We start from the raw sequence: 11,981 nt of genomic DNA on the forward strand, positions 1-11,981 counted from the left end.
TGCCCTGGTCTCATTAGCCTCTCGGTGTTAATCCCAGAAGTTGGCAAAAAGGGCAAATGCACATGTTGGCGTCTTCGAAATTAATGAGCATCCATATTTATATTCACCTGACTTCTGCTGCGGAGACTTGTTTTTTTTTTAGAAATTTTGATGCAAGTGTTGGTATAAACATTTATTTAATTACAACTTTTACAACTAAAATCAACTGGTTTACAGTCTGTATGGTGGATGGTAGAACACTTTAATTTTCTTCCAAGTAGAAACAATCCAGCGAGTGACACAAATTTGATGGGTTTGTATAATTTGTGACATTTCATTTGATACGATCATTTGAAAGTGATTTTCGTCCCTTCAGGTGCAATGACAGGACGTGAGGTTGTCGGTGTTAATTTTAGAAATTAATTTTTTCTTTCTTTTCAGCTCAACTTTGTCTTGTTCGTGAACATTGTGCGAGTCCTGGCCACGAAAATCCGAGAGACAAACGCTGGACGATACGACACCAGGAAACAGTACAGGTTGGACTAACTTTATCTATAACACCAGCTGTTTGTTTTATATCCAAGGCTGGAGCTTTTTTTGTAAGTCATGTGCCAGTTCCATTCATCTGTTTTCACTGTATAAGTTTAAGCTATCAAGGGGCTTCTGGGTATATGAAGTCCTATAGTTGAATCACAAAACAACCACGTTTTGAGCCATTTTCAGACCAGGAAGCAATGGGGTCAGGATTTTGACGGTACCACATTCACAACTGAAAAGTCCCTGGAGGTTTCAGCAGAGATCTTGTGTTCATCAACACCAGACTCAGCCCTTATCACCATCAGCTCTCAGATCCTGTTCCCATTCCAAGTTGACGTCATTCTCAGTGTGTGGCTTTTTTTTGTGTGTGTCCGTCACATATTAGACACGTCATCAATGCACCAAGTTGCTCTCTGGTAATTCTCTGCAGAATCTCTTGCTGTGCTCTCACATGGGCTCACTCACACAATGTCCACGTTTTTGCAAGAGGGCAGGGAATACTCAGGAGAATGTCTGGAGCCTCTCGCTTGGACATTTGTGTTTTTTCACCTTCAGTCTGTTTCTGTAGTAGTTATTCATCTCTCCACAGCCCCCAGTGGTCGTTGTGGAAACTGTTGGCTTTGGTGTCGACCTTACGATGTAAAGTGCCTTGAGATAATCTACGTGATGATTTAAAAACTTAATAAATATAGTCAAATTTTCTAGATATATAGTTATCTTGATGAATTCCCCATACATAAACCATCTCACCTACTAAATGCCAAACACTTACTCAAACGTAAAACTGAACTTGATAACCGAGCCTTTGAACAGCTCCGTAAAGTTATTTTTTAGACATTGAGGCTTGAACATTTCCCAACCTTCTCCGACTGATCCTCACAGAAGTGGAAATTCACGTCTGTATGCTCAGTTGCTCACATACAGATGGGTATTAGCATCACTTGGTATTTTAAAATCAGCAATTATCACTTTTATTCTCTCCCGCCGATGGTGCCATCCATCTGTCAGATAAAAAAGACATAATTGCAGTGTTCTATTCAGGAAGAGGGGCCGCTGTACTGCGAGTGAGGTTGTTATGAGTGCGTAGATGAGCGGAATATGTCAGAAAAGATGATAGTGATCAGGTGCAGTAAACTAGGAGCGAAGATGGAAGATATAGCAAAATATACACCATGAGTCGTACACACTGAAGAACTGAGGCTAGACTCAAACAAAACTCAAATAAGCAGGTGAGCAATATAAACTGTTGACAAAACTATTTCAAAAGAATGCAAATTTTAGAGACTTTAGAGATCAGGCACAGGCAGCAATACAAAGTTCCTATCACACTAATGTTTGTTCAAGTGTTAATTATTATTTGATGGTATAAAAATGCGGTGAAATGCCTTGATTGACAGCTAAAACTGAGTCGTAATGGGTTGAGCGAATACATTGGTGGGATCTTGATACTGTGGCTCCACATGATGTCAAAAAGTGCAAGATGGCAGTGCCCGTATTGAGGATAATTTGGCAGATTTTTTGCACAGTGGGATGAGGTGGTGACACGCTGTCCATCTTCATTTAAAGGCTCCGCTCGGTTTTACCTCCGAATGAAAAGGAGGCTTCCATGGCCCAGCTTTTTGGCTCATTTTAAAACCTTTGTGTTTCGTCTTATCACATGTTTGCACCTGTTTTTAGTGAAGTTTGTGAACTCTTTACCAGTTGTGGCTTCAGTAATTGTCAGGTTTTTCATGCTCAAAAAGATGTGTAGTGTTATGCAGATAGAAAAACACTTGTTACATCTTACATCACTTAATTGGGTAATTAGAAAAAGTCAAACCAAAGAAGAACGTAAATGTCTTTAAGTTATTTACCACAGATGATTGGACTCAAATTTATTCTGAAGTCTAGAAAGGTAATTACTAAATGATGATAAAAGCATCTGAATATTTGATTGCATTGAAATACCAGTTTTAGGCTCAGTCCTGTTCTCATTTACATATATATGGAATGTGAAGAGAGTGAGGCAGAGTAGGATCATACTCCTGTTTATTAATATTATATTTATTGTATTTGTTTCTTTTCTTTTTCAAAACTTAAATGTCGGTATATGCAGAGACTTCAATGGGTTCATCAGACTACAAAGTATTACCTCTCCCAGTATGGGTTCCAGAGAGCTGGACTCCTCATCTCCACTGTGAGAGTGTACGTGGCTTTCTGCAGACCAAAAGGGAAGAACAAAAAAACCAGCTTCCCATCAGGAAATAATCAGTTTTATTGCTGCACGCCCCGATCGTCTGCTCGTCCAGATGAGTCTCGTGCTCGCCAAGTGGTCACTGTGCTGCGTTGATGGCTCTGTGGCTTTCAGACGTTTGCATCTGTATGTAAATCAGCCCCACACGTACACGCTCGGTTTTCCAATGTTTATCTGAAATTGCCAGACGTTGCTTGAAGGGATCACTGTGCACCTGTAGCACACCTTTTCCTGTGCGTTGGTATCTGGATGTTGCATGGAAATTGAGTGCAATTATAACGGAAGTGATGAAAATTGATCATCTTCCAGTTGGGATTTCACATCCAAAAGTGAGAGTCAAAGCATCGAAGGTGAGTGAAGTAGAAAATGTGCCTCCACCAGGGAATATGGAGAAAAAGGGGGGATTTTTTTTAACGATAATATTCAATTTCGCGTCAACTCCATGATTCAGATGTTTAAGTGAGCTGTCTGTGTTCAGCCTGAGGTCGACAACGTGTCAGAAAGCTGGTACATGCTTCAGGTAACAGAGACCCCGGGTGTTAGAAGGATTCATGAGGCAGTGGACTGGAAAGTGCAGCAGAGCCCAGGAAGCAGAGTAAATTCTATAATAGAACATTTATTGAGTTTTTGTTTCCAAGCCGGGGGAAATGTCAAACTGTGGAAGGAGCTCGGGAAGAAAAATCATTACTACAAAATAAATGGAGGATTATATTAACCATTAAAAATGAACTGAATTGCTGCTGAACTTTGTCCCTCCTGTCATAACAGTTATAACCATTACAGTTTTGCATATTTACTGTCAAACTGTCAAACATTAGAGATTGTTCCATAAAATGTAATTGTAAGCAATACAGGAATATTTTATATAATTACAATGATAATTTACTATGTGGTCATTATCTTTCTGTCACAGTTGATGTTGTACTTAAACAGCTACTTACATTATTACCTGGGCGGCTGTGGCTCAGGAGGTAGAGCGGGTTGTCCTCTAACTAGTCAGTGAGTGTGTGGTTGATGTGTAATAGATCAATTATCATTTACCTACTTTAAGACTTCCTATTAAATGGTTATTGTTCTCAGTCAAAAGTACTAATGAATCAAGCCTGTAAATGTGAAGGAAGGAGTCTCAGCTGAGTATCTGTGTGTCTGTTTCTACAGGAAACTAGCAAAGTCCACCCTCGTCCTTGTGCTGGTGTTTGGAATCCACTACATCATCTTCGTGGGGATGCCTCATACGTTTGAGGGGCCGAGCTGGGAGGTCCGCATGTACTGTGAGCTGTTCTTCAACTCCTTTCAGGTACTTCCTCTGGTCCTGGCACTCCCTGAATACGTGGTGTTGCACTGTGGCTGCGGCTTTAACCGGTTCCGTGTGGATGTAAAAGAGTTTCTGTGTGGAAGTAGATAGATAGATAGATAGAGTACTTTATTCATCCCCGAAGGGAAATTAAGTTGTCATAGCAGCCGGTATATTTGAATACAATAAAATACAATACAATACAATAGAATAAAATTAAAAATATTGAGGTAGAAAGAATAAAAAACAGAAGCACAAGATAAAATACAATAAAATAGGTAGATAAGGTGCATTGGCAAGATGATGGTAAAAGTACTGATATGATGGTAATGGTATTGTTAGACAGTATATAAGAATAGTACAGTATATATAGTATATAATATAACATAATATATATTTATATATGATAGTAATTATACCAATATAAAAGCAGTATATGGTAATAATGGCAGCAACAGTATATATAATAATAATAATAGTAATGGTGACATAATAATAGTAATTATAACATGTACACATAAATAAATATGTGTATATAGACTTATGTAAACAAGAATATACAGAGAGTATATGATATATAGTAGAAGTATGAATATGAATATAAGTATTTGACTATACAATAGGTAATATAATATACTATGAGTCTAAGAATATGTAGACAGTGTGCAAAAGACAATATTATTGTATAAAATGATATATAATATCAATATGGTTTATATGAACACATATCACATATGATGTGAAGTAAGTGTATAAGGAGCGGAGTGTTGTACAGGTACACAGTGCAAGGAGACAGGTTTAGTGCAGTTCTGTGATGGTGGCTCTGACAGAGGTAGAGGAGTTGAACAGTCTTATTGCAGTTGGGAGGAACGATTTCCTGTATCGTTCCTTCGAGCAGCGGGGTTGAATGAGTCTGTGGCTGAAGCTGCTCCTTAGCTTGTCCAGGGTTTTGTAGAGGGGGTGAGAGGGATGGTCCATGATTGCCAGCAGTTTTGCCAGCATCCTGTCCTCCACCACCTCCTCCAGGGTGACAAGCTTAGAGCCAACCACAGACTCTGCTTTCCTTATTAGTTTTCTCAGTCTGTTGGCGTCCTTTGCCTTGATGCCCGCACCCCAGGACACCACAGCAAAGAAGATGGTGCTCGCCACAACAGACTGATAGAACATCTGCAGCATCTTGTTGCAGACGTGGAAGGACCTGAGCCTCCTCAGGAAGTAAAGCCGGCTCAGGCCCTTCTTGTAGACGGCCTGTGTGTTGGTGGACCAGTCCAGTTTATTGTCCAGTGTGACACCCAGGTACTTGTATGCCGACACCACCTCCACATCCGTCCCACCGATGCAGACAGGAGAGGGCAGGGGCTTGTTCCTCCTGAAGTCCACCACCATCTCCCTCGTCTTCGACACGTTGAGCTGCATGCAGTTCTCCCCACACCACTTCACAAAGCGGTCAACCAGGTCCCTGTACTCAGCCTCCCCCCGCCCTCAACACACCCCACAATGGCCGTGTCATCAGAGAACTTCTGTAGATGACACGACTCAGTGCAGTTTTGGGCACTGGGACCAGGCAGGACGTTTTCCAGAGCACTGGCACTCTCTGAAGTTGTAGGCTCAGGTTGAAGAGGTGCTGGAGAACTCCACAGAGCTGGCTGGAGCATCCCTTCAGCACACGAGGGCTGATGCGATCAGGTCCTGCAGATTTTCTCAGTTTGAGCTTCTCCAGCTCTCTCCTCACCTGGCTGGCTGTGAAGTGGAGTCCAGACTGGGGGGTGGGGGATGTCAGTGGTGGGTTCGAGGGTGGAGGGGATGAGGGTGGTGCAGAGAGGTGTGTGTTGTAGGAGGTGGTGGGGGGCTGTGGGTGATGTGAGGATGTCCTGGGGGTGGGAGGTGTGGGAAGGTCTGTGGTGAAGGCCAGCGGGGGGGTGGGGGGAGGTGGTGACGGGGGTGGTGGGGGGCAGGGGGTGATGGGGGGAGGTGGGGGGTTGTTGTTCGGGGACGCAGAGGAGGGAGTGGAGGGTCCGCTGGGGGTGGGGGGGTTGGAGTTGAACCTGTTGAAGAATGTGTTCAGCTCGTTCGCACGTCCCTCATCCCCCGCTGCTCCCCCCCCTCTCCTCTGGAAGCCGGTGATCTCCTTCATCCCACTCCAGACGTCCCTGGTGTTATTGTCTTCCAGTTTGTGCTCCAGTTTTCTCCTGAAGTTGTCCTTGCTCTCCCTGATGCTGCGTTTGAGCTCCCTTTGTACACGTTTGAGCTCTGCACTGTCCCGTGATCTAAAGGCCCTCTTCTTCTGGTTCAGAAGGGCCTTCAGGTCGCTGGTTACCCACGGCTTGTTATTTGGGTAACAGCGAACCTCTTTAGTTGGGATAGTGTTGTCAATGCAGAACCCAATGTACTCAGAGACACAGTCAGTCATGCCATCAATGTCCTCACCATGTGGCTCATACAGAGCAGCCCAGTCTGTGGCCTCCAGGGCTCCACGCAGTGTTTCCATGGCCTCAGGAGACCATTTCCTCACAGTCCTCACTGTGACTGGGTGCTGCTGAACCACAGGCTTGTATGATGGTGAGAGCAGGACAAGGTTGTGGTCTGACCTGCCCAGTGGTGGCAGGGCAGTGCAGCTGTATGCATCCTTCACATTTGCATACAGCAGGTCCAAAGTCTTATTATCACGTGTTGCACATTTCACAAACTGGAAGAAGGTAGGGAGTGTGGATGAGAGGGAGGCATGATTGAAGTCACCTGTGATGAAGATGAAGGCCCCGGGATGTTGTGTTTGTAATCCTGCAGTCACAGTGTGGATGACGTCACACGCTGCTTCCGCGTTCCCGGATGGAGGAATGTAAACAGTGATGGCGAAAACACTGGTAAACTCCCTCGGCAAATAATACGGACGAAGTCCGACGGCGACGAGCTCGATGTCCGGGCTGCAGACACGCTGTTTAACGGTGACGTGCCCGGGGTGACACCACCTGGTGTTTACGAGCACGGCGAGACCCCCTCCTTTCTTCTTGCCGCTCGCGGTGATGTCTCTGTCGGCTCGGACCGTCTGGAAGCCGGGGATGGTGACGTTGGAGTCCGGTATGTGCTCGTGCAGCCACGTTTCCGTGAGGCACACAACACTGGACTCCCTGTACTCCCGCTGCGTCCGGATGAGCGCTTCCAGCTCGTCCACTTTATTCGCCAGGGATCTCACGTTACCAGTGATGACTGCAGGGATGAAGGGTTTAAACTTTCTCTTCTCCATCCTCAGTTTAATCCCCGCTCTGCAGCCTCGCCATCTCCTCTTTAACTCCTCCGGGATGATGGGTCTCTCTCCGGCCAAGAGGGCTGTGTGCCTTAGGGCCATCAGCTGGTCGCGGGTGTAAACAAAGCCGGCGTGTGTAGCCGGCATGCTCCCAGTGATCCGAAGAGACCGAAGTGCAGTAAAAAGTGTAAAAGTCAGTAGTAAAAGCACCTCGTCCTTGTGCGGTACGACGATGCTTAGAGCAGTGCAAAAATAAATATAAAAAACAAACAGCAAACCTAATAAAAACACAATAAACCTAACCATCTCGTATGACTGCAAACATGTTTCACCAGCTGTTTACTGTGAATATGCTGTTTATATTGGTTTATTTAGAGAGTCAGAATCTAATCTGTGTGTCATAGTCCGTGAGGCAGAAGCAGCTCAGTAACAGGTTGGGATCAGTGTCATGATTTGGCCCTAAAATCAAACTATGTGTGTGGGTGTGATCTTAACTTATAAAGGTCAAATATCATTATTATTATATCATCTATAGCTCAGCATACTGTCTTTGTTGGACAAAAACAAAACGGTCACAGAGCTTGAAATAAAAACTCACCAAGATCCCTCGTCTCTCCTCATCTTCGGGTAATAATTAGTAATTATTCCTAATGGACCCTTCAATGGATAAAAATATCCTATTCACAAAAACACGAGAAGCACTGGAGGAGCACAGAGTGATGTGGTCACAAACAGGATGATGACTCATGCAGAATCATTATCAAGAGTAAATTATAGAAGTGAAGAGACTCCAGATCTTAGCAGTGAAGCAACTTTGGAGGGAAAAACACAAAAAAGTTCAGTTCCTGTTCGCAGCCTGAGATCCTCAGGTGGAGCCACCTCTTTAATCTTGTGGAGCATAAAGGACGAATGTGCACATTTACCTTTCAAAACAATGCATTGGTGAAAGTCCCTGAACTGAAGTAGTCATTATATCACACACTTTAAATCCATTAAAGGGAATCTACAGAAAAATACATATAATCATATTTAATTTAGATTTAGATTTAGATTAGAAATCTTAATAATTACACCTTCATGAAGCTGGGGTCATTCTTTGTGACAACCAGAAATGTACGCTGTGTACTATTCTAAGGAATAATGTACAATATTATCTCTCCTAATATCTCTGTGATGGTCACAGAAAGTCCTCCTCGTATTATTCACAGACTGCTTCGTTTTATAAGGATGTTGTTAAACTTTGTGTTGAGTTCTTCCCTCTCTATACCTGTCACAGAAAATGCTGCTGTTATGACTCATCCATTCGTCAGCATATGGTTTTCTTTACCACAACTTTGTCCGTCTGAGTTTGTTGAATCCAGATCAGAATATTCGTGAAAGCAACTTCAAAAAACAAAAAAAAAGAATAATCAAAGTGTCTCAGCGTGAGTCATTTTCAGTTAAAATAAACCAAAGAAGTTAATAACACAGCAACTTTAAAACTGATTGCTTTCAATCACACCTTTGATATTGATATTTGGTAAAGTTGTATCGTTTAAAGTGTTTTAGAACTTGTAAAACTTTTTAAAAGTCTGATTTAAAAAAAGGACCAGTTAGATCTTAAAGAACAATGAAACTAGAACAAAGAAGTTATTAATCCCGCTGCTTTTCTCTGCTTGCTCACTGACTTCTCATTAAATGGCCGTGAGAATAAAATTGTCTGGCAGCTCCTTTTCTTCAATAATCATATCCTCAGACAAACACCAACACACCAACAGAATCACAGGACAAAGACCGACAGACGCGGGTATGGAGACGTTTCTCTTGATTTACTTTCAGAGGCAAAGAGGTGATTGTTGGGAACCTGGAACATCATTAATGTTTGATTTGTTCTCTGATGGAATGACAATGACTAACTGATTGAAATTCTTAGACTTCTGCTCTGATCTGAGCTTTCCTTTTTCTTTCAGGGTTTCTTTGTGTCCATTATCTATTGCTACTGCAATGGTGAGGTGAGTGGAATCTTCTCTTAGGTAGATCAGTCCAGGTGTTTAGAGCCGCCACCAGCTCTGGCACTTTTTTCAGATGACATTGAGTCAGCATTGGATGAGGCCTGAAGAAGTTGTTTGGCTTTAGAGTGGAGGCAAAAGGATTAATGAAGATGGTTGCTCCTGAATTTAATGATCCAAAATAAGTAATGACTCTTTGGTTCCCAGGGGACATAACACAGAGGCCGATCATTATTAATCCCAAGCTCCATGGGCTCCGATCAGCTCATCACAGCAGCGTATGAAAATGTTACAGGCTTCTGTGCTTGCACAAAACTCTCATACACTATGTATTTCGATCACCATTTCTCATCCTCGTAAGACCTATCTCTGTGACTGATTTCTGAAAATTCAAACAACCATAAAATGAAATGGAGCACGTTTTATTTTTTCAGTTAGAGCTCCAAAAAGGTATAATTTGGATAATACCGGTGAGCCAAATGATTCATGTAATATCAACGGGTTTTAAAACACAATTGGCCAATCCTGTGGTCTTCATTCTTCAATTTTCCGACTCCGTCTGTGATTTCACATCTTTTTGGGGAGTTTTTAAGAGAGCCCTGCTACGATATCACATTCAGGTTTTGTGCTTTTCGTTCGAAACCCTGCGGTCGCACTCACATCGTCCCTGATTGTGCTCAGATCTGCTTCTGCTCAACCTGCGCTTGCACTCTCTGAGTGTCCCGTATGGATGGTAACTTTAACTGTGTTCATGCACCCCCGCCCTCCGAGGCTTCATTGTTACACCAGCTTACCTTCGTTGTGCTTGAAGGAAAAATGTCGACAACTTCATGGAGCAGGAATCCAGCAGAGCGGCAAAAGTTTTCTTTACATTATGGGAACACTGACACTGGCAACAACACTGATGCTGCCAACAACACCCACAGTGAGACGGGGGTTTAATTTGTCTGAACGCAGGAAATTAGTTGAAGTAACAAACTATGAGTGCAAGCCCACAGTTTGAGCACAAGCAGAGCAAATGGAAGCACAGGCAGGGGATATTTGAGTGAAAGCATTCCAACATCTCACCGTGAAATCAATAAGTCCTGCTCTTAATCTGAAGGACCACACTCTTGATAGAAGATAGATATGAACGGCTCATTCTAAACTAATGAAAACACAACAATTCTTATCTTCAAGTGATTTCACACTGAAGAAAAAAATAATTATGACTATTCCATTCCATTTGTGGAATTACATCCCCCACTAAACCCCACACAGTTGACATGTTAATGGATGTTTTCGTCATTCAGCCCACACATGTTATAGCCTTTCATCGCCCTGCCAGCACAGAACTGTAGAGCGCTGTTTCCAGCAAACAAGTTCAGGTCAGCGCAGTGTTTAAAACCTACCATTGCATTAAGTTCCACTGACAGAAAATATTATAATATTATATACCATATATACACATATTATATATTATTCAAAACAAAGACTAATTGCAGTTAAAATGAGGATAAACATTGGACTCAGATGACTAACATGACCAGAAACATGACTCCAGTGGGCAGCTCCTGTCGCTGTGTGTTTGCAAGGAGGCGATTTGTTTACACAGCACAAATTAGGAGTGAGTGTGTCTGAGTAATGATTCCAACAAGACTATTTTATTTATTCAACCATTGAAAAAATTTACGAATCAAGATAAATCAGATATTTAAAATGTCATATCTCAAATGAGATGTCAATCCTACACTTCCTGTGTGATCTATTTGTGATAGAATCTGTCCTTCCCCCTCCCGCAGGTCCAGACAGAGATAAAGAAGACGTGGACGCGCTGGAACCTGGCCTTCGAGTGGGAGGGGCCTGTGGTCTGCGGCCGCTACCGGTACGGCTCCGTGGTTGTGGGCATGAACAACAACAGCACCAGCAGTCACTCCCACCTGGCCGGGGCCGGGCCTTCCACACGCTCCACCACACTGGTTTCAGGCCAAATTTATCGGCGCGCAGGCCCCCCCGTGGTCAGCTTGCACGCCACTCTCCCGGGTTACGTGTTCAGCAACTCGGACCCGTCCATTCCTGAGGAGCCTGAGGACAGTGGCCCCAAGCAGGTGGACGACATCTCGCTGAAGGAAAATATGCCAGTTATCAATTCAAGTGCAACAGCTGAGGACGAGGAGGAAACACTGTAGCAGCTGTCTAACATCCACAGAGAAGTTAGAGACTGGTCGTCTTCTGCAGGTGGAGCCGTCAACCCTTCACAGCCTCATGTGATTCAGAAGAGTTGATCTAAGACCAACACAGTTTGACTGTGTTCAAGAAAAGGAAAAACCCTGCAGCAAAACACGAAATGTTGAATGACTTACAAAGCAGCCACAGGGTCTCGATACTACAACTAACCAAAATAAGGATTTAAAAAAATGTATATTGCGTGACTGATCATGTGAACCTGAGCTGCTGTTGTCTCAAGCTAATTTTGTCCATTCAAAATACTGCCTGCTCTTGATGGACAATGCAAATCTCTTGTATGTGAGCATCATTTACAGAAGTCACAGGCAGCCTGATGGGGGAATCCAACTGGCCCATCCAACTGAAACACTTTAAAATGATATTGACTTTGAGAGGCGTCTGAAGAAAAAGAAACAAACTGATTGACTAAACAGAACGACCCTTGTTTTGTCTCAGTAAAGGAAACACAGCTGTCTCCCATCAGCAGGAGGCCAGTCGGCAGGT

General features: G+C 43.3%; 1 protein-coding gene across 1 annotated transcript in view; it reads left to right on the top strand.

Annotated features, from left to right (window-relative positions):
• The window catches only part of pth2ra (parathyroid hormone 2 receptor a), a 29,384-nt gene extending 17,944 nt beyond the window's left edge, over positions 1–11,440 (top strand). The window contains exons 10-13 of the mRNA XM_061088069.1: positions 421–515; positions 3,908–4,046; positions 9,234–9,275; positions 11,054–11,440. Of these exons, the coding sequence (XP_060944052.1) occupies positions 421–515; positions 3,908–4,046; positions 9,234–9,275; positions 11,054–11,440 (663 nt within the window). The remainder of the gene's footprint in view (positions 1–420; positions 516–3,907; positions 4,047–9,233; positions 9,276–11,053) is intronic.
• Positions 11,441–11,981: the final 541 nt, after the last annotated feature.

This window comes from Limanda limanda, chromosome 16 (genome assembly GCF_963576545.1).
Source record: "Limanda limanda chromosome 16, fLimLim1.1, whole genome shotgun sequence".
Classification (NCBI taxonomy): domain Eukaryota; kingdom Metazoa; phylum Chordata; class Actinopteri; order Pleuronectiformes; family Pleuronectidae; genus Limanda; species Limanda limanda.